Source organism: Diabrotica virgifera, chromosome 2 (genome assembly GCF_917563875.1).
Source record: "Diabrotica virgifera virgifera chromosome 2, PGI_DIABVI_V3a".
In the NCBI taxonomy this organism is placed as follows: Eukaryota; Metazoa; Arthropoda; class Insecta; order Coleoptera; family Chrysomelidae; genus Diabrotica; species Diabrotica virgifera.
The window spans coordinates 13,852,305-13,876,721 of record NC_065444.1 but is presented as its reverse complement, the minus strand read 5'-3'; the positions used below and the strand labels follow the sequence as shown (position 1 = coordinate 13,876,721).

At 31.5% G+C, this 24,417-nt stretch overlaps 1 protein-coding gene across 5 annotated transcripts in view; it reads left to right on the top strand.

Moving 5' to 3' along the window:
• The window catches only part of LOC114345387 (glutamyl aminopeptidase), an 83,073-nt gene that overhangs the window by 34,995 nt on the left and 23,661 nt on the right, over positions 1-24,417 (top strand). For 4 of the 5 annotated variants that reach the window (XM_028296235.2, XM_028296222.2, XM_028296229.2 and 1 more), the window contains exon 4: positions 21,515-21,662. In XM_028296235.2, coding sequence (XP_028152036.2) covers positions 21,515-21,662 — 148 coding nt within the window. Of the gene's footprint in view, positions 1-3,025; positions 3,614-21,514; positions 21,663-24,417 lie in introns of those variants that run through there. The other variant, XM_028296209.2, reaches the window with a different exon arrangement.

Genomic DNA, 24,417 nt, shown 5'->3' with positions numbered 1-24,417 from the left:
GAGAATACGTAGCAACTCAATTAATTAATCACTAATTAATTTTTAATTAATTCTAAATATATATTCTAAATATATATTACAGATCATGTAGAAGAGGAATCTGAGTCTCGAGAGGAGTCTGACGAAGAAGAAGATAATGAATATTCAAGCTTAGATGAGGAGTTTGAAGAAGTAGTACAAGATTCGGACACATAATTAATTTAGTTTATAGTTTTCTGCTTCTCTACCTATATATTTATAATAATAAATTTGTTTTTTTTTGCCATATTTGCAAAATCTATTGTATAGTACGTATTATTTTCCTTTAATTAATAAAAAGTTACTTAAAAAACTATAATATATAATAATTACTCTAACGTTTCGAGGCACAACAACATGGGTATCGCCAGGTCGCGTGATTTTTCTCGAGCGAACGGACTCGCTCAGCTACAATATAGGACGCAAACAGCTATCGGTATACGCTCTTTCTCACACTGCTGCTTACCTATAGTGCTTTTCATTTACATGCTCGCGTAATTTGTTTAATCACCTAGCAGTTGAAAAATTTCACCAAAAACCTGTCTTTTTAGAATATTTATTTTTAGTATTAAAAAATACCCTGTCAAAATAACAATTGCACCTCCCTGTCCGGAAGGAATGTACATCATAGCTATGCATGTATAGTTGTATATTTTATACTCGTTAATAGTATGTACCGATTCAGATGAAATCTTCTGAAGTTCAGATGCACCCCCTGAAAATAATCCTGGGGCGCCCATGCCAGTATCTTGCAGAGTTAAAATCGCCCTCAAATCGCCTGGCCTGTTTATTTTCTTTATATTTGAATAGTTAAATTTACTTTAAGTCACGTCAATGATATTTTTTGTAATAACAACGTTTACCCTTTTTTTAACTTTGGGGGTATTTTTGGGGAAAATAACCGCTACCCTCCAGCCAGACCGGCATTTTTGTATTAGGCTATCATGGAAGAGTCACCTGAAAAAATTTCAGGTTGCCTAAAATACCTACTCAAAAATGTCTCACAGCTCTTAGGCTATACTACTTATACTATTGTGCCATTTATACGTATAGTAAAAATTGTAGAATATATAATGATTTTCGTAGAGAGGTTAAATGAAAACTTTTGGCTTGAAAAGTGGTGGGAGAAGTAGATACAAGCATTCAAAAGTGGAACACAAGACTTCAAATCCGCATTGTCAGAAAAATTTGCAAGATCTCCGTTATATTTATTTATATTATATTATATTAATAATGGACCAATTTTAATGGTTTTTTTAAATGTTAGGTAGCATATAAAAATAATATCTGCATGACCCTTTTTCCGATAAATATTCATTAAGATTTTATAAACAATTTTTTTTAAATGTTTTTTCTCTAATATTGAGGTAAATAAAAATTGGCACAAAACATAATTGCAAAACACTATCGAAACCAATTTTTTAATTTGGAAAATAGTACTGAATAAACATTAAAAATTTGTTAAAAACACATAAAAGCATCTTTGTACATTCATATATAATATATTTTTTGCACGATTGATCATTTTTGACTGTTTACCGTGACAGATTTTACGTCAGTAGGTGACATTTACTAGAAACTCGACGGTAAGTAATCCAACTCGACGGTAAGTACTCCAACTCGACGGTAAGTAATTCACTTACCGTCGAGTTAAAAAATCTCTTAATTTTAATTTATTTTTTGAAAGAATAAAGAAAACTAAGGAATTATTTATTAATATTGAAACTTCTTAGGCCTATAGCCAACATTTTTTCTCTTCAAATACGCGATCAAAGTTGAAAACTTGGAAATATCAATGCCATCATAAAGAAAAACCGTGGATTTAATCATTGAATATTCTGCCCAGAGGCTTCCAGGAGCTTTCAACTGCATATGTCTTTGAACGAAATATGCCAATAGAGTCTTTTCTTTGATTCTTAAATTCTTGCCTTCGTACCATTTTTTAATACTTTGGTAGGTATTTTGATAACGGATTTTGGATTTTTCGGGAATAATTGCGGAACACCCTTCTTCCCAAGCCCGTTCATTTCTTCAAATTCACTTTCGCTCATATTTTAATTTATAATAATCAAAATTGTACTTAAAATTATTGACAACTAAATAAAAACTCAATTCTCCGTTGTTGTTATGCACCCTAGTTACTACCTAACAACCAAAGTATCTATCTTGATAAAATGAATGAAACTAGTCAATATGACGAAAATGTTTAATTTTATAATTTATAATGGTATCAATCGTGCAAAAAACGTTATAAGCATGTCGAACGTTAAGGGTAACCGATCTCAGACAACAATTGTCTTCGATCGGTATAAAACCCTTACCGTTCTCCATACTTAATATACTATTACATTTATAATTTCGATGTTCTGCCAGACGCCTCCACTTCAGATGGTCCGTTTTTAAACCTTACCATGATCAAATTTTTTATTGTGTTTTTTGTGAAGTCCCAATGTGCCGTTCTGCACGTTTTTAATTTTATCTAAACAATGTTTTCAACCAAGTTTTGTAACTTTATAAGAAATTTTTATCAATTCAAAAATGTTTTCAATTCAAAATGGGATTTCCCTGTCTAGTGGTACTTTAAACTTTTGTCTATAGCTCTGAAGGTGCCTTTTTGAGCCGAAAGCATTCAGCTAGGAATTAAATATTTTACACACTTCAAAAATATTTTTCTTTTCCCATCCATTCATTAAAACATGTGTAAGCAGTCACACCACGGTGTTTTATATTATATATTTTATATAATATTACCTCTTTTTAACATCTCGAAGACATTGGCACACTTACCAATATTTCGTCGAGATCTTTTCATCGCTGAGACTATTACGGTACCGTTATTCGTCAATTGCAAATCTATTGTATTGATATTATAAACAATTCGAATTGTCTTCGAAAGGTGAAACGTGCCTAAACATTAGCAGAACGTTCCACCTCTCTATCAAATAGTATTAAATCCACGTGAGAGCTAGCGATACCAACGAGCAGTGAAATGTTGCATTCGTTTATAGAATGTCAAAATAACTATGTCGATCTGTGGTGCAAGTGAAGAAAAACCGCGGAAAACGAACAAAACAGTGGCCTGTTTGTTGACATGTTGTGTGTTTTTGTTGATACTTTGCGTATGTTTATTCGCTGTTCTAGTATTCGTCGGTAAATATATTCTGTATAACGCGTGTGAAAGTCAGAAAAAACTACCCATAAGCGACAGTGTCCCTCTACCACAAGAAACCTACTGGAGGCTACCAAATGATACTGAACCCATATTGTACGACCTAACTCTACTCCCCAACTTATTTACGGGTTTGTACAGGGGTTCTGTTAATATCACTGTTAATATTAATAATTACAGGAAGGATATTATCCTTCATAGTGACGGATTAGTGATATCGGACGTTTCTATCGAAACCAGCGATCATGTGTCGTTTCCAATATTGAACGTGAAGGAAAAAGCACAGTTCCAGGTGCTGGTGATTACGACTAAGAGGAAAATTATACCAGGTGTGTACTATGTGTTTCTCAAGTTCGAAGGAAGGTTGTTTGGGAAACTGCGAGGATTTTATCGAAGTCATTATAAAGGCTCCAATGGCATTGAAAGGTATTTTTTAAACCTTATATGATTTAATAGATATGTAATATTAAATAGACATTTATGTTCAATATTATCATAATATTTGGTTAATATCGTTTATCAAATAAAGTTTAACTCAAAATAGTATTTTTAGAATATTTTTCAATTATTACTCGACAATAAAGGTACAGAGCGATGGATAGGACGAAGTGGATGATATTTTATCCACTCCGATCACCTGATTTAGCAGATATGGATTTTCTTTTATGGAGCTGCCTAAAACAGAAAGTTTACGAAACGAATGCAAACCGCAATATTGAGAATTTAAAGCAAAATTAATGCCGTAAATTATATCACCAAAGATATGCTACTCTGCACCCCTTTTCTGAGCTGCTGTCAATAAGATTAGTATGTATAGCCAAATTGATAGCCAACTCACGATAATCGGTCATGGCCCTGAAAGAGGGTAAATAAGACTTGCTAAAAACGCTTAGGTATAACAAATTTATTTAGAAATAATATTTAATATATAATATTTAATAAATAAATTTAGCTCTTCAGGCCTAGAAGACCCGTGGCTTGATTTACTATTATTTTCCATTCTTTCCTATTTGCTGCATTATTTTTCCAATTTGGGATTTTACGTTCTATGTCTTTTTCCACAACTTTCCTCCACCAGGTTTTCGGCGTATAGTTCTTCTTTTCTCCTATTCGTCCCGTTAATATTATTTTGATTAGTCTCGATTTTGGCATCATTTGGCTATGTCCCAACTATCTCAATATTTGGATCCCTACCATATTCGGTTCTGTTCTATATTTTTTCTCTAGTTCTATATTTGGTCTTTTTATCCACGTTCCCTTTCTTGGCTTTCCTGCAAAAATTTTCCTGAGAACTTTTTTCCCAGAGTAGCATCACTTTTCCGGATTTGTTCATTGTTTATGTTTCATTGACATATAATGCTATAGGTCTCATCACTGTCTTACATATTCCTATCTTTGCTCTTCTAGATATGTTTTAGTTCTTAATAATCTGTTTAGGGTAAAGATACAACGCTTACTTGAATTTCCTTCTTCATATTTGGTCTCCTGGTGAAAGTTGTTCCTAGATATTGGACTCTTTCTGCTTCTTCGAATTTATATATTTTTTTACTGTGATTATTATCACGTATTAACCTTGTAAGTTCGACAAATCTAGTATTTTTCCTTGTAAGTATTTTGGTTCTGTCCATTTCATATATTTGGTCTTTGCTTCTTTTATGTATATCCCTTTCTGTCTCGCTTTCGGTTCTAGTTTTTTTAATATCTCTTTAATTCTTGTTTCCTAGTGGTTTTTAGTACTATGTCGTCATCGAATGCTAGGCAATGGTTTTTTCGTCTATATACAAGTCCTGTTATGTTAATTCTGGCTTTTTTGACGACAATTATTTCAAGAAGGATACTGAACCACTGATAGCAGTGGTTCCCCTTGTCGCACCCCTCACTGCCTTCAAATTTAACTGTTTCTTTTCCATTTATTTTAACCCTATTCTCTGGTTTTCTGAGTAAGTCACTTTTGCCATTCTTGCTAATTTTTCACTAGTTTACTTTTCACGTAGTGCCTTGTATATTTGTTTCTGTTTTACTCTGTCAAAATCTTATTTAAAATCGACGAAAAGGGCCACTGTCGATTTCCAATATTCGTAGCTTTCTGCTTGTATTTCGCGAAGCAGGAAATTTGATCTACTGTGCTGCGTCCTCTTCTGAATCCACATTGATATTCTCTTTTATCATTACCTGTTTTTTGTGATATCTCATCTTTTATATTTACTGCAAGTATTTTGTACACAACATTTAGCAGCGCTTTTCCCCTGTAATTTTATCATAAACTTTTGTCGCCATTTTTTGTGAAATTATATACATACATACATAATCTTAATTTATTTTACCGGCTGACGCCAGGTATTTTACATTTTACATACAAATTTTACATTTCTGAAATAAGTTAATATAAACTCCTATACAGTGCTAGTCAAAAGTCCGTACCCCCCTCGTATCTTTTGAACGGTTATACCTATAATAGTGAAATTTGAAGGGAGGAAATAAACGGACATAAGCTTTTTAACTAGTCATGACAGGTGACGTAATTATGACAGATGACTTTACAGCGCCACTGTGACAGATAATTTTAAATGGGACCTTATGGCAAGTGATACCTCGTTTGAAAGGTATTGAAAATACCTATTCAGTCATACTAATTTTGTTTGAGTTCTAGCTAATTTTGATAAATAAATGAAATAAATATAAAATTGTAGTTTCGCATTTAACTAATAAAAATTCAAAATTCCGCAGATAATTACTTGTCAAAAAGGTTGACGTTGACCTAAAAACTACTAGAGAATTGAAAAACGTCAATTTTTTTGACAAAAAATAGGCGGACATTTGAATTTTTATTAATTAAATGCAAAACTACAATATTATATTTATTTAATTTATTCACCAAAATCAAAATCAACTAAAACCCAAAAAAATTAGTATGACTGAATAGGTATTTTGAATACCTTTCAAACTAGGTATCATTTGCCATAAGGTCCCATTTAAAATTATCGGTCACAGTGGCTCTGTAACGTCACCTGTCACTATTACGTCACCTGTCATGACTAGTTAAGAAGCTTACGTCCGTTTCTTTCATTCCTCCAAATTTCACTATGATAGGTATAAACGTTCAAAAGATACGAGGGGGGGTACGGACTTTTGACTAGCACTGTATATACATACGGCATAATTAAAATCTAAAAATAAATTATAACTCTTTTATCGTTTTTTATCGTGGGGCTGCACTATATGCAGTTTTTGTGAATTTATAGTATGTAAAAATAACAATGTCGATTTGTGGTGCAAGCGAAGAAAAACCGCGGAAAACGAACAAAACAGTGGCCCGTTTGTTAACGTGTTGTGTGTTTTTGTTAATACTTTGTGTATGTTTATTCGCTGTGCTAGTATTTGTCGGATATATTCTGCATAACGCGTGTGAGAGTCAGAAAAAACTACCCATAAGTGACACTGTTCCTATACCACAAGAAACCTACTGGAGGCTACCAAACGATACCGAACCCATATTGTACGACCTAACTCTACTGCCCAACTTATTAACGGGTTTGTACAGGGGTTCCGTGAATATCACTGTTAATATTAATAATTACAGGAAAGATATTATCCTTCATAGTGACGGGTTAGTGATATCGGACGTTTCTATCGAAACCAGCGATCATGTGTCGTTTCCAATATTGAACGTGAAGGAAAAATCGCAGTTCCAGGTGCTGGTGATTACGACTAAGAGAAAAATTATACCGGGTGTGTACTATGTGTTCCTCAAGTTCGAAGGAAGGTTGTTTGGAAAGCTCCGAGGATTTTATCGAAGTCATTATAAAGGCTCCAACGGTATTGAAAGGTATTTTTTTTAAAGACTCTTATATGTATATGATTTAATAAAAAAATGTTTAATATTAAATGGACATTTAGGTTCAATAATAGCATACTATACATTTATCAAATAAAACTCAACTCAAAATAGTACTTTTTAAAATATTTTCCAATTATTACTCTACAATGGAGATACAGAGCGATGGATATGACGATGTGGACCGATATTTTTTCCGCCACGATCACCCGATTTAGCAATGTTGGATTTTTTTATGGGGCTGCCTAAAGCAAAAAGTTTACGAAACAAATAACATACAACCATAATATTGATTATTTCATATCACCAATAGAAAGCTACAGAAATAAAAATTAAACTGACAGACAACAAATTTTCGAAAAACTGTCGCATTATTTTCAATTTATTCTCACTCTCTTGTGATATTATACCCGATAATTTTTGATAATATCCCGTCTTCAAGTATATTACGTCAGATGCCCTTCGTTGCTACGAAAAAATACATTCAGTGACGTTAATGACAATGTTTTAAAAATTATAAAAGTGATGACTTTCAACCGTCAAACATTTATAACAACTGTGTGTTTAATTGTACTAATTTGTACTTACATAAATAAATTACAATAAAATTTTGGTTTTGAACAGTTTTATTCGTGAAATAATCTAAACCAATTGCACTCGATCTCTAAAATTATTATCGAATTGTTGCCCTCGTGACACTGACATAATTTCACTCCCATTCGGGTCGTGAAATTAAAACTGTCAAAGTGTCACTCGGGAAAAATTCGATAATTTTAGAGCTCTTGTACAATTACTACTAATAATCTACTTAATTACTTATCCGTGACTTTACACAGTTTTGTTTTTATTGTTTTCTTTTACCACATTCCAATCGCGATTTATTCTTGCTAGATATATCTTCTTCAGTTAGTTCTCTTTTTTCCATTGCTGTTTTTATTTGTCCGTTTCATTGTAATCTTGGACGTTCCTATTTTTTCCACCTTATGTTTGGTTTCAATTTTAAAGTTTTCATCGGCTTTTTGTCTAGTTCATTCTTCGGATATGGCCGTACCAAAGTAATTTTCTTATGAAATGTTGCATTTATTTATAGAATGTTAAAATAACGATGTCGATCTGTGGTAGAAGCGAAGAAAAACCGCGGAAAACGAACAAAACAGTTAGCCCAGTAAATGAACGGGAAATCCGGCGATACTGTGTTTTCAGGGGCAACTCCGAATTGCATGAAAATTTGGATTTAGGTTCTACTTACCCTTCATTTCAAAGTTGAAATTGTGCCGTTGGTTGCTTTTACTTGGGGGGTGACATTCACCCTTTCTCGGGGGTGAAAAAACATAGGTTCAAGATTACATACATATTACAACATAGGTTCAAGACCGGAAATGGATGAATTGACTGATTTTAAGCAACTTTTGTTCTATAAAGATTTTTAACTTAGGTCAATACTTTTCGAGTTATTTGCCATTGAAAATGTTGATTTTTCGACAAAAAAACTACGTTTTCAGACGGTTTTTCGAAAATAACTCAAAAAGCAAATATTTTATCGAAAAAAATATTCTTAGCAAAAGTGTAGCTTATAAAACACCAAAAAAATGGTGTATCAGTAAAGTCTATCAATCAAATAAAAACAAAGTTGTAGCTCATGAAAAATACGTTCTTATTCGTCTAATTCCAAATCGAATATTTCAAGGTGAAATCACCGAAAAATTAAGCACTTTTCGGGAAAAACCCATTTAAACTTTTTTAAAGTGTTTATAAAAAGCTTTGTTTTAATTGTTAACAAAAGTTTTAGCATTAAAAATAAGCGAGTTACGCTCAAAATAAATTTGGCCCTCTTTTTTTTTGTAAAAAATCATGAAAATCTCGCCGTGTTTAGCTCCCCTAATGAAATTAATCGCTACCGCTTTACAAACAATTTACTTACCTATCTATTTTTTATTTGACCTGTCAGTCTCACCGGTTTAAAGTGTTTATTTTTGAAAGGGTTATAATTGAGAAGCTTGAATGGGTCACTAATCACGAGTGTATGCAAATTTTGAAGAGCCAATTTTTGTCTTACGGAGAAACAAAATGAAACTATCATATTTATAATAGCAAAACCTACATTTTTTTACTCTTTAAGATTTTTCTTATCATTAATACTTTTTAAGTTATTTTGAAAAAATGAAAGTTTTCAAAAATTTTTAGAAATTTTTTTTTTTTATTATAAAACCAAATGTTTTAAAAAATAAGCACTTCAAACCAATCAAACTTACAGATCATATTTATATAAACAATACACATACAGTTAAAATAGATGGTAAAGCCAAACGATTAATTTCATTTAGGGTGCTAAATAGAGGGAGGTTTTCACGATTTTTTTTACCAAAAAAAAGGGGCCAGTTTTTTTTCAGTATAACCCGTTTATTTTTGATGCTGTAAACTTTTGTAAAAAACAAATAATAAGCTTTTTTTCGATACTTTAAAAATGTTAATAAGGTTTTCCCGAAAAACGCTTCTTTCTTCGGTGATTTCGCGTTGAATTATTCGATTTGGGATTAGACGAATAAGAACGTATTTTTCATGAGCTACAACTTTGCTTTTACTCAATTTGTAGACTTTACTGGTACACCATTTTTTTCGTTTTTTATAGGCTACACTTTTGCTAAAAATATTTTTTGCGATAAAATATTTACTTTTTGAGTTATTTGGGAAAAACGGTTTGAAAACGTAGTTTTTTTGTCGAAAAATCAACATTTTAAATCGCGAATAACTCGAAAAGTATTGACTCGAAAACCTTTATAGAACAAAAGGTGCTTAAAATAAGTCAATTTATCCATTTCCGGCCTTATTTTAAACACGCGTTTTTCACCCCCCGAGAAAGGGTAAATGTCACCCTCCAAGTAAAAGCAACCAACGGCACAAATTCAACTTTGAAGTGGAGGGTAAGTAGAACCTAAACCTAAATTTTCATGCAATTCGGAGTTGCCCCTGGAAATTACACTCCAAAACGGTCATTTATTGGGCTAAGTGGCCTGTTTGTTAACATGTGTGTTTTTATTGATAGTTCGCGTATGTCTATTCGCTGTCTTATTATTTGTCGGAAAATATATTTTATACATCGCGTGTAAGAGTCAGAAAAAACTTCCCATAAGCGACAGGGTTCCTCTACCACAAGAAACTTACTGGAGGCTACCAAATGATATGGAACCCATATTGTACGACTTAACTCTTCTCCTCAACTTATTTACGGGTTTTTACAGGGGTTCTGTTAATATTAATAATTACAGGAAGGATATTATCCTTCATAGTGACGGATTAGTTATATCGGACGTTTCTATTGAGACCAGCGATCATGTATCGTTTCCAATATTGAACGTGAAGGAAAAATCACAGTTCCAGGTGCTGGTGATTACGACTAAGAGAAAAATTATACCGGGCGTGTACTATGTGTTTCTCAAGTTCGAAGGAAGGTTGTTCGGCAAACTAAGAGGATTTTATCGCAGCCATTACAGAGGCTCCAATGGCATTGAAAAGTATTTTTTTAAGACTTGTATATACATACATGTAATATACATGCATGTTCAATATTAAAATACCATTTAGTTAATACCATTTTGTCAAATAAAACTCAACTCTAGCACTTTTTAAATTATTTTCCAATTATTACTCGACAATACACATACAGAGCGATGCGCGATGCCTTTTTGTAGTTAATAAAACAAATATATACGTCACATTTGACATTCCTGCACATCTGCATAAGCACTTGGACAACGAATAGAGCCTCGCGGGTGCCTAAGGCATCAGGAAAAATCCAAACTGTGTGCATGATAATTTTTTTTCGCATGTTTTGCAAATTAAATCTAATAAACCTCCTCTTTGCAAAGACAATGACGTCGACTTTGCAAAGTAACAAGACACTTACTCAACACACACACTACACATTACTCCCCTGACTTAGTAATAAGTTATACAATTACGTGGCTAAAGGTTCTAGTTCTAAACCAAAGCCAGAATCAGAGAAAAAAAACCTCCTCTGTGGCTCAGTGGTAAGAGCGCCTACCTTTGGACTTAAAGGCCGTGAGTTCGAATCTCACCTGTGTGGAGAATTTTTCATTTATTAAAAATTAATAAATTAAAATAGTTTCTATCCTCGTGGGATAGGTACTCACAGGAGGGACCGCAGACGTTCGGATACAATTAGCGTCTCTTTGCAAAAACAATGACGTGGACTTTGCTAAGTAACAAGACACTTACTCATTACACACACTACACATGACAATAGGTGCCCGATTGCATAAATCCACTGTACCAGGCCAATGGCCATAAGTTATCGAGGCGTTAAGCTAAATAAAAAAATCTAATAACATTAAATTGCATTGTTGTTAAGTTCATTTTTATTAATAGTACGTTCTTTAAAGGTAAAATAAATTTTAAAGAACCGCTTGGATTGACATGAAATTTGGCATACACATAGCTAACAAGTCAAAGAAAAAAAGCGATATTGTGCCGATGTGTGCTTTTGCCCTAGGGGTGAGTTTCACCCCCTTTTTGGGGTGAAAAATATATGTTCGAAATAAGTCCGGAAATGGATAAAATGACTAATTCTAAGCAACTTTTGTTCTATAAAGTTTGTTCACCAAGTTAATACTTTTCGAGTTATTTGCGAGTGAATATGTTAATTTTTCTACAAAATAACCACGTTTTCAGACGGTTTTTCGCAAATAACTCAAAAAGTAAGTATTTGTTAAAAAAAAAATTCTTATCAAAAATATAGCACGTAAAAGAGTGAAAAACATGGTGTATATCTTAGGTCACTATACCTAGTAGAAGCAGAGTTACAGCTAATGAAAACTAGGTTCATATTCGTCAAATTCCAAATCGAATATTTTAGTGTGCCATAACCAAAAATCGAAGCACTTTTTTGGGGAAAACTCATTTTAACTTGTTTAAAGTGTTTAAAAAAATGCTTAATTTTGTTTTTAAAAAAAATTTTTTTAGCATCAAAAGTAAACAAGTTACGCTAAAAATAAAGGTGGTCCCTTTTTTTGGTAAGAAATCGGGAAAATCACCCCCTAATTAGCATTTCAAATGAACTATAATTGTTACCACTTCACAAGTTTTTTACTCGAGTATGTATTGTTCATATGATCTGTAAGTTTCATCGGTTCAAAATCCTTATTTTTGAAAGAGTTGTAGTTAAAAGGGCTTGAACGAGTCACTTATCACGAGTGTATGCAAAGGCTATAGCGGGATAAGATGGTGAAAATTGTACCAGGCTCGATTCAGTTTTGGGTTTAGCCATTCGAAAATATATAATTGAAAACTCACTCAGCCAAATTTTCAAGTCCCTAGGTGCTCCGGGGGGTCCGCTATGGAAAAAAACGTGTTTTTTTGAAAACATTTTTTTCCAGACGCTGTATTGCTGAAAAAAATCTGAAAAAATTAATGAATGCGTACCTTAACAACACAAAGCTAGCTGATTTTTTTCAGATTTTTATCTTTAAAATTGAGCGCAGGAAAATTTTTTGAAATTTTCAAAAAAAATTTAGGTTATGTTGTAAATTTTTCGCCAACTTTAAAATATTGTTGTTTTGTGTATTTTTTTCCATTCTTTCGAATGGCATAGGCCATATTATCATTTTCGAAGTGGAAAATACCTAGAAATCGAAAAAACTGTTTTTTTTTTGGAATTTTCTGGAGTTTTTGACTCATAAACTCAACAACATACAGCTAAATTAATCATCATTTACATTTTTATATGTATTGTTACATTTACAATCAAAATCAGCTATTAGAACTTATTTTTTTCCTACAGAATGCTCAAAACCCCGTTTTTCGGCGTTTTTACTAAATAGCCTCAGAAATCAGTAAAAAAAATAATTCTTTTAACGTTTAAAAAATAAAATTTTTGTTGTTCTCGATAGAATGTAATACAATTAATACTTAAATAAATTATTTTTTTGTTTTGCACGATTTTTTGAATTTCATATATAATAATATCGTCCCGTTAAGGGTACCCTGCCATAGGCTTATAAAAAAAAATCAATAAATTAATTTTTTTAACGTTTTAACGTTTAAAAAATAAAATTTCTGTAGTATTCGATAGAAAATGTTGCCCCTTTATAAAAATGCTTGTTGCGGTTGTGATTTTCAAAGCGCGCTAAGGTTAAAAAAGCTCGGCACTTTGGTGCCGTACGCAAGGAAGCGCTTATAGCCACGTTTTTGGAAAAAACTCAGGATAAACCAGTCCTCAAGTACCCGCCGTCGAAACCACTAACTACTTAGGTAATAAAAATATTTTTAAAATAATAAAATAAGAAAATCTACGGTTTCGTTTTGATTAAAAAATAACAGGATCCCCAGGAGCTAGGTGCTTTGAAAAAAAAACGAGTTTTTTTGAAAAAAATTATTTTTAGGCGCTGTATTGCTGCAAAACATCTGAAAAAATTAATGAAGGCGTATCTTAACAATACAAAGCACCCTGATTTTTTTCAGATTTTTAGCTTCAAAATTGAGCACAGGAAATTTTTTTGAAATTTTCAAAAAAATTTTAGGTTATGTTGGAAATTTTTCGCCAACTTTAAAATATTGTTATTTTGTGAATTTTTTTCCGTTCTTTCGAATGGCATAGGCTTCATTATCATTTTCGACGTGGAAAATACCTAAAAATCGAAAAAACTGTTATTTTCTGAAGTTTTTGACTCATAACCTCAACAACATACAGCTAAATTAATCATAATTTACCTTTTTGTATGTATTTTTATCTTTACCATCAAAATCAGCTAATAAAACTGTTATTTTTTTACTAAATAGCCTCAAAAATCAGTCAAAAAATAATTTTTTCAACGTTTAAAAAATTAAAATTTTGTTGTTATCGATAGAATGTAATAAGCTGCAATTAATACTTAAGTAAGTGATTTATCTGCACGATTATTTGAATTTCATATATAATAATATCGTCCCATTAAGGGTATCCTGCCATAATAGGCTTATAAAAAAATCAATAAATTAATTTTTTTAACGTTTAAAAAATAAAATTTTTGTAGTGTTCGATACAAAATAACCACTCCTCAAGTACTGCCGTCGAAGTCACTAACTACTTACGTAATAAAAATGGTGTTATTAAACGTTAATGAGGAAAATTTTTTAACGTTTCAAAAATAAAATTTTTGTAGTCTTAGATACAAAAAAAACCACTCCTCAAGTACTGCCGTCGAAGTCACTAACTACTTACGTAATAAAAATCGTGTTATTAAACGTTAATGAGGAATTATTATATAAATAAATTACTAAATTATTTGAATTATTTAATTGCTTAAATAGTGCAACCTAAAGAGTGCAGTGTTTAAAGGGATTAATAAATGAATTATTAAATAGTTACTACGTATTCATGAAATTACAAAATTCAAATTCAAATTAATATACAGTATGATGCAAAGGAAAGGAATAAATTCGTTATTTATTAAACTGTCGACTCTAAGGAAAAATCCCGAAAGAGGTCGATTTTTTAATTGTGATTTTTTGGCATATATATCATACTAGTAGTGACGTCATCCATCTGGGCGCAATGACGTAATCGATGAATTTTTTTAATGAGAATTATGGTTATTTGAAAAACCATAGTAGTAAAGAACTTTGGTTTGTATAATGGTATAAAATTTTATTAAAAAACTTTTAAAAAAGTCATCCAAGAACATCCAGAATGTTTTCGATCTAGTCAAATCATCTTTAGTGACATTCTGTGTAGTAATTGAAACTAGCCCACTAGTTGATATATAGTTTTTAAAATTACATAATTTTATTAAAATAAATTTTTTATTAAAATTCTACTTTTGGAATGACAAGTCAAGACGAGTGACACAGACCGAATTCCGTCTTGACCTCGAACTCGTTGTGACAAGTACCCCTTCAGTTTTTCGAGCAGGGAAGCCATGCTGCTTTTGAGCTTTAGTAAAATCCATTAATATCGACATTGTGCCGCATTTCAAAAGAATAATTTTAATGTTGTTCTGAAGCTATTTCCTTTGGCATTTTTATGATTAACTATTTATATGGGAAATTCTAATAAATAATTATGTAATTTTGAAGACTACATAATAATATATCAACTAGCGGGCTATAGTTTCCGTAACTAAACAGAATGTCACTGAAGATGATCTGACTAGATAGAAAATGTTCTGATGTTTTTCTATAATCTATTTGGATGACTTTTTTAAAAGTTTTTTAATAGAATTTTATACCATTATACAAACCGAAGTTTTTTATTTCTGTGTAAGTTTTTTAACTATGGTACACAGCCAATCACTGGGACTTTACTATAATTTGATTATTCGAAAGGTTATTCAATTCTCTATTCAGTAGTATAAACATTACCATTATTAGAAAGGACTAAGTTTTCAATCTAATAGCACATAAAATAACATCAGAAATATTACTCTACATCCCACCAGATTGAAAACAATGGAAACATTACCGTTATTATTTATACAGAGTGACTTTTTTTTTTTTAAATAAATTAATTTACAAAAAAAATAATGTATGTAATTTATTTAATTCAAAATATATTTTACTTTCAGAAAACTTAAAAAAATGTTTATTCGAAAAATAAGCATTGCTTTTCGCTTAAATAAAATGTTCAAACTTCCAAGAGGCAGGTGACTAGCAGAAGCTGGCTTGAACATTGAATTTAAGTGAAAAGCAATGTTTATATCTCAAACATTTTCTTCTGTTTTCTAACAGCAGTAAAATATATTTTGAAGTAAATACATTACTTAAATTCTTCTTTTTATGTCAATTGATTTAATTCAAATTTTTTTTGGTCACCCTGTATAAATAATTGTGTTAGTGTTTATATTAATGAATAGAGAACTGAATATCCTTTGAAATGAGTTGCCACACGACCCATATTCTCATTTAAAAAAATCATCGATTACGTCATCACGCCCAGATGGATGACGTCACTCGTATCACACTCGACCCGTTTCGGTATTTTTCCAAAAGTCGCCAGTTTACGAAATAACGAATTTATTTCTTGCTTTGCACCATGCTGTATATTAATTTGAATTTTGTAATTTCATGATTGTGTAGTAACTTTTTAATAATTAATTTATTAATCCCTTTAAACACTCTGCATTTTTTAGGTTGCACTATTTAATCAATTAAGTAATTCAAATAATTTAATAATTATTTATTTAAATAATAATACCTCATTAACGTTTAATAAAAATATTTTTTTTATTTTTTTTTTTTTATTTTTTAATCAAAACGAAACCGTAGATTTTCTTATTTTATTATTTTAAAAATATTTTTATTACGTAAGTAGTTAGTGGCTTCGACGGCGGGTACTTGAGGACTGGTTTATCCTGAGTTTTTCCAAAAACGTGGCTAGAAGCGCTTCCTTGCATACGGCACCAAAGTGCCGAGCTTTTTTAACCTTAGCGCGCTTTGAAAATCACAACCGCAACAAGCATTTTTATAAAGAGGCAACAATTTCTATCGAATACTACAAAAATTTTATTTTTTAAACGTTAAAACGTTAAAAAAATTAATTTATTCATTTTTTTTATAAGCCTATGGCAGAATACCCTATGGGACGATATTATTATATATGAAATTCAAACAATCGTGCAAAACAAAAAAATAATTTATTTAAGTAATAATTGTATTACATTCTATCGAGAACAACAAAATTTTAATTTTTTAAAAGTTAAAAGAATTATTTTTTTTACTGATTTCTGAGGCTATTTAGTAAAAACGCCGAAAACGGGGTTTTTGAGCATGCTGTAGGAAAAAAAAATAAGTTCTAATGGCTGATTTTGATTGTAAATGTAACAATACATATAAAAATGTAAATGATGAATAATTTAGCTGTAGTTGAGTTTATGAGTCAAAAACTTCAGAAAATGCAAAAAAAAAACAGTTTTTTCGATTTTTAGGTACTTTCCACGTCGAAAATGATAATGATGCCTATGCCATTCGAAAGAATGGAAAAAATACACAAAATAACAATATTTTAAAGTTGGCGAAAAATTTAAAACATAACCTAAAATTTTTTTGAAAATTTCAAAATTTTTTCCTGCGCTCAATTTTGAAGCTAAAAATCTGAAAAAAATCAGGCAGCTTTGTGTTGTTAAGATACGCATTAATTAATTTTTTCAGATTTTTTGCAGCAATACAGCGTCTGGAAAAAAATGTTTTCAAAAAAACACGTTTTTTTCCATAGCGGACCCCCCGGTGCACCTAGGGACTTGAGAATTTGGCTGAGTTAGTTTTCAATTATATATTTTCGAATGGCTAAACCCAAAACTGAATCGAGCCTGGTGCAATTTTGACCATCTTATCCCGTTATAGCCTTTAGAAACACCGAATCTTAACCAATTTTTGTCTTACAGAAAAACAAAAAAATACAAAATATTCAGAAAAGTAAAGCCGACTTTTTTTATTGTTTAAGATTTTTGGTATCTCTAACAATTTTTAAGTTATTTTGAAAAAAAGCATTTTTTTCAAAATTTAAATTTTTAAAAAGTTTACTTTAAAACCAAATTTTTTCAAAAATAAGCACTTTGAATCGATGAACTTACAGATCATATACACACAACATAAGTAAAGTAACTTGTGAAGTGGTAATGATTAATTTCATTTAAGTTGCTAACTGGGAGGTGATCTTCCTGATTTTTTTTGCCAAAGCAAAAGGGATCAACTTTATTTTGAGCGTAACTTGCTTACATTTGATGCTAGAATTTTTTTTTTTATAAAAACAGAAATAAAGCTTTTTTTAAACACTTTAAAAAAGTTGTAATGTGTTTGTCCCAAGAATGCTTCATTATTTGGATATTAATATGAACCTATTTTTCATTAGCTATAACTCTGTTTTTGCTAGGTATGGAGACCTAATATATACACCGTTTTTTTTCCACTTTTTTATAGGCTATAGTTTTGGTAAAAATATTTCTTTCGATAAAATGCTTACGTTTTGAGTTATTTGCGAAAAACCGTCTAAAAACGTGGTTATTTTGTTAAAAAATGAACATATTCACTTGTAAATAACTCGAAAAGTATTGATTTGGTGAAAAGACTCTATAGTGCAAAAGTTGCTTAAAATTAGTCAGTTTATCCATTTCGGGACTTATCTTGGACATATATTTTTTCACCCCCGAGATGGGGTGAAACTCACCCCCAGGGCAAAAGCACACATCGGCACCATATCACTTTTTTTCTTTTATATGTTAGCTCTGCGTTTGCCAAATTTCATGTCAATCCAAGCGGTTCTTTAAAATTTACAGCAAAAACCGTAAAATAATGTACTATAATGTATCATTAAAGAAAGATTAAAAAAATAATTTGTTTAAACAAAGATTGTTTAAATAATTATAAAGCTTTCACCTCAAAACAAATAATAAACTTATGAATGCTATAAGTGAAAAAAAAAACAAAATAATATTCACAAAAGTAAAATATTATGAAGCCTACTTGATCCGATGTATAACGCAAATTGAATTAGATATTTATTCAATTAGATATTTTCTTAATCTGACAGTCTGATAGACTAACATAAAAGTATAAAAAATTTTAATACAAAAAATAACTCAAAAACTCGATTAAGCCATGGAAAATAATCGTTCACGAGCAAACCGGCCTAGTATTTCTCCGTACAAGAAGCAAAGAAAGTCTAATGAAATGAAAGTGAATGTTACGAGATATCCAGGAAGTAGGTAGTTGAGATGAGATTTATCTACGAGTCTAAATTGAATTTTGATTATCTATTGTAAATACACCGTAAAAACAATAAGAAAATAATTGATTTTTGGTTCGCTTTACACTTCTGTTTTTTTTGTATTTAATTTTTAATACTTTAGTTAATCAGGTGTATCAATGTATTAATAAATTGTCAAATTACCTGTATTAGATTAAGTAGTGAACACTTCAATATTGTAGCCATATTGTAGTTGTTTTAGTACACAGATTAATTTATTGGTAAAATCTAGATTTATAGTTTTTAAGGTCTGGTTTCTTGTGGCATGTGGCTATTTTCTATATCTTTTAGCCGGGCCCTCACTAATTATATATATCATCATAAAACCTGGAAAACCAAGGAGAAAGATATTAAGGAATGGAAGCTGATTCTGGAACAGGATAAGACCCACCATGGGTTGTAGAGCCAATGATGATGACCATGTTCATCATCAACAGCTATTCCATATATTGTCGAATATAAGCCTCCCTTACATTCACGTGAATCCATTGTGGTGTGTCCATTCATATCTATTTGCTGTGTTTTGCATCCATTCGTGACCAACCATTCGCTTGATGTCATCAGTCCATCTTGTTTGAGGTCTGCCCCTACTTCTTTTATTTGCTCTTGGTCGCCATTCAACAATTCGTTTCGTCCAAATGTTGCCTTCTCTTCTTCCTATGTGTCCTGTCCAGTTTCTTATTTCTTCATTGGATTTGCGAACGCTGAGTTTAATGTTCTGCTCTGAATCACTTGAAGTTTGTGTACTATGTTGTTGATAAAAGTCCATGTTTCAGTTCAGTATGTCAGAAACGGCAATACTTACTGATCAAAAGTTTTTGGCTTTAAAGTATTTGACAAGTTTGAATTAAATGTGTGTGTGTGTTTAGATGTATGACCTTGGTTTGAACCAATCGGCCAGCTCAATTTTTTTTATCTTTTTACTAGACACAATTTCCTAATTTTAACTGATATCCATTATATTTTAATATATACATACTTACATATATCACATAAATTACATTAAAAGTACATACTAATATTAAAGACTATTACTAAATACTTTTACTAAACCACTTTTTATTTAAATAATGTTTGTAATCTTTCAAATGCTGCCCACGCTAAGAAACATTTTCTATTTAAATCAGCCTTACATTAAGCTTTGATAGCTCGAATTTTATACATATTTTTGATACATATTCATTACACCTTGCAATTATCTCCTCTTGTAGGTTCAGGTTCTTCGTCCCTTCCCTTCGTACGCATAGACATTTTGTTTTTTGGTGTTTTCCTCCAGATCCCATTTTCTATATTCCTCTATTAGTTTCCTTACCATATATTCAAGATCTTCCTTGTACTTTGCAATTACAATTTGATCAGCTGCACAGTGTAGCGAGTATTGTATCTCATATCGGTAGCCCCTTTCCATTTTACTTCTTCTTCCACTATTCCAAGGCTTTCACATATACATTGAATAATACTGGAGATACATAGCATCCTTGCTTTAGTATTTTAGTGACCAGCAGACCTTTTGATATGCTATTCTGTTATTTCATTTTGGATGTCGAGTGTCTACATATTTCTTTCAGTGCCTGTATGATACATACATTTATGCTGGTTTTTTCTAGTAGGTACTTCCCTTAAACTATTAGTAGGTACCGTGTCATATGCCTTCGTTAGATCTACCGTAAGTAAATGCAACTCTTGACAGCCTTTTTTCTATTACTTGGGTTATACAGAAAATGTTGTCTGTTGTGGATCTACCTGCCTTAAAGCCACTTTATTCCACTGAGTCGTATGAATGGTAGTATTCCCATATTATGAGGTTTTTTATATTCTTCCGTACAGTCGACGTAGTGTGCTAGTTGCGGTAATACCTTTGCAGTTATTTGGCTCTCGTTTACTATCTTTATTATGTATAGACGTTATCAATCCTCCTTTCCATGTCTGTAGTACCGGTTCCGCATTTAAAAATCTGTTAAATAAGATTGTTATTATTTTTGATAATTTGTTGGTACCATTTTTAGGAGTTGTGTTCATTTTTTAGTGTTTTGTATTTGTGTGTGATATATTACAACTTTTTCTATTTTCAGTATAGAATTCAATAAAAAATCAAGTATATAACAATTCAATAGTATTTAAGAATAATGTACAAGATATTTACAAAACACCATTAGAAATCTTTAACCGTGTATCTATGTGTATCTAGATAATTAATTTGTAGAGCATATCACCTCACTGTGTTAGTTAAGATTACTTAACATTGCGATGTTGTAATATTAGTATATACGCGCATATTATACATAATAATTAAGCGGAAAGAAAGCTGTAAAGAAACTCCGTCGAACAAGTATTTAAATTCTGCAGATATGGTCGAGATATTTTTTATTCGGAAATGCCAAGTGGCCACCAAATTTTATAGGGTATTTAGAAAGTTCCTTTGGCGCCTCGATTTGTCCCATAAGGTTTTGTATAAACTAATTATGATCAGATCAACATAATTTTTTATACTTGAAGTAAAAGAATATAATTTACAATGTTGGAATTTATTAAGACCAGGGCGGATCTGTGAAAGAACAACTACATTTGGATGTGAGAAGTTGCATTCTGATTTTTGCAGAAAAAGTAGGGTGATAACTTCAGTAATAATAATTGATTTTTCCTTCCCATGAAATAGGTCGGGAATATTAATAAAAATATTTATTTATTAACATATTTAAAAATGATTAAAAACTTTTTTTGCTACATTCACACCAAACTATTTTTTCTTTGTTTACAGGCAAATTGCAACCAGTAAGTTTGAGCCAACATTCGCCAGACAAGCCTACCCCTGCTTTGACGAGCCCAATTTAAAAGCCAAATACAAAGTCCATTTATTGAAACCAAAGGATAGCTCCTACATAGCTCTATCTAATTATCCTGTAGAGGTAAGTAGTAACCTAGTATTTATTATGAATGTGAAAGTATAAGCTAGGATTAATTTGACTTTATTAGACAAATTTCATTTGTTTGGCCGTTTCATATGGTAAAGTAAGCTAATACACCCGTCCAGCAGTTTCTTTAATGTCTTCTTGTAGGAATAAAATTAGATTTATTGGCCTTAGAGACTTTGCGTTTTTCTGTCCTCTTGTCTCCGGTTTATGAATAAAAATTACTCTAATTTCTCTCCATGCTTTAGGTATGTATCCGAAGGCTACACTATCTCTGAGTACATTGCATATTCTGCAGTGCAAAAGTTACGGATTTGCTTTGTAATAGCACTGGATATATACCATCCATTCCTAGTGATGGTCTGTCAGTTAGTTCTTAAGGACCTTTAGAAATATTGTTTATTTCTCTCTTCAGTCCTGACCACTCGGAGGGAGTGTAGTGGTCGACGTGATGTCGTGTATTGTCCTTCTGCAAAGATCTCTGTCTCTGGTGATTTCTTTTAACTCATGCATATTTCTTTTTCATATTCCTGTAATTTGATCAATTCATCTTGCTGGGCATCTTCCTCGTGATCTTCGACTTTCCACCTTTCCTTGTATAACGAGTCTATCCATGTTTTCTGTGTTTTGTTCTCATAACATGTCCAAAGTATTTTAATTGTTAGAGATGGACTTTACTGGAGAGTCGTTGTCTAACTTTTAGCTCTCTTAAAATTGAATTATTTATCCTACGGTCGGTCCAGGAAATTCGTCTCCAGAACATTCGTCTCCAATAGAATATTTCAGTGGCGTCCATCTTTCTTCTCTCCGATTGTCTCAGGGTCCAAGATTGGTTTTTTAAGAGATGGCAATTGGCGTTCGAAGCCTTTTTCGCAAATTTCATTATAATTAAACAAAGCCAGATTAAGATTTATTTCGATACAGAAACCACCAGAATTCGCTTATGCACATTTCGTCCTTTTGGACTCCTCAGGGCCACTCAGAGACCACACCTCGAGTCACTCTGAGGTGTCCAAAAGGATGGAATGTGCATAAGCGAATGATGGTGGTCTCTGTATCGAAATTAAATCTTAAACTGTCTTTACTTTCGTTTACTCACAAAATTGAGTAGTAGGAATTAAATTCGTTGAAGTTTTGCCTAGATAAATTGACGTGTTATGGAATGTAAGTTTTAGATTCCTCATATCGATTCATTCATCGTCTGTTTGCTTTGCAAAGTATAGAAAACACGGATTTTGGCTGTAACAAGAATTTGATTTCAAACGTAAGAAATCTTTGTTTTCGTTATTAGTAATAATTGAGGGGGTTAGAAGTAAAAGGGTTTAAGTGCACTTTTTTAAAATTTTACTCTAAGTACAGATTCGTATACTTAAATGGTATTAGAACTTTGTGGTAAAACGATTTAAACATATTTCGCCCTACAGTCGCCATCTATCGCCATTACATTTAGTTCACTGAAAACAATTGCAGTTTGCTTTGGTAGTAAACAGGTTTACCCGTGCGCTTGAGCCGTTTTAGCACAAAACTATTTTTAGTATTCTGTAAAAACAAATAGTAATAAACGGGTTTAAGTGCGCTTGAACCATTTTACCACAAAACTATTTGTAGTATTCTGTAATGTGTCAACACATGTTAATACAGGATTAATTTCAAGTAAATAAATATTAGATTTGTGACCAATTTTGAAGACTAATTAACTATTATGCAACGTGCCAGTTATAGTTAAACTGTGGATAACAGCTGGGACAAAAATGATTAGTAATATGTAGTTAATATCTGCACTTGAACCGTTTTACGAATAATACTTATCAACACCATGTACCGATTCAAGTACATTTTTTTAATAATTGAAAAAAAGGAAGGATATAGTAAGAGTAATATTATACCCTTATATTTTTATCATTATACAGGGTGTCCAGAAACTCTACCGACAAACGAAGACAGGAGATTGCTCATATAATTTTAAAACATTTTAACCCTATTCATCTCGTCCGAAAATGCTTCCTAAGGGAGCTAGAGCTTTTTGAAGATGGCGTCTGGTAATTAGTTTTTCTTAAATACCTCCGGAACGCTTATATTTAGAAAAACAAAAATTGATACGCATATTTATCTTCCAGAGATAAATCGATTTTATCCATTGTGAATTTCTAGTACCGGTCATAGGCGTCCGTTTTGAGTAGGGCAACGGTTATTTTATCGCATAACTTTTTTGCCTTTAACTTTTCAGTATTTTTGATACTGGATTATTATATTGTGAGATATTCTAGTACTAAAAGGTACTCTTGATTGAAGTCGGTTGGACATACCGTTTTCTAGAAAAATCGATTTGAAAATTTTTCGTTTTTTGAATTTGAAAAAAAATTGAGAAAATTTTTTTTAAAAAAACGGTGTATTTTACCAACTTGTAGCAAGAGTAACTTTTAGTACTAGAATCCCTCAAAATTTAATAATCTAAAGCAAAAATTCTTAAAAATTTAAGACAAAAAAGTTATGCGACAAAATAACCCTTGACCTACCCAAAACGGACGCATATGACCAGTATTAGAATTTCGCAATTAATGAAATCGATTCATCTCTGGAATATAAATACACGTACCAGTTTTCGTTTTTCTAAATGGTTTTTTTTTTTATTTTTTTTTTGGAAATTCAATAAACGAAAAATTTTCAAATCGATTTTTCTAGAAAACGGTGTGTTGTACCGACTTAAAGCAAAAGTGCCTTTTAGTACTAGCATACCTCATAATTTAATAAT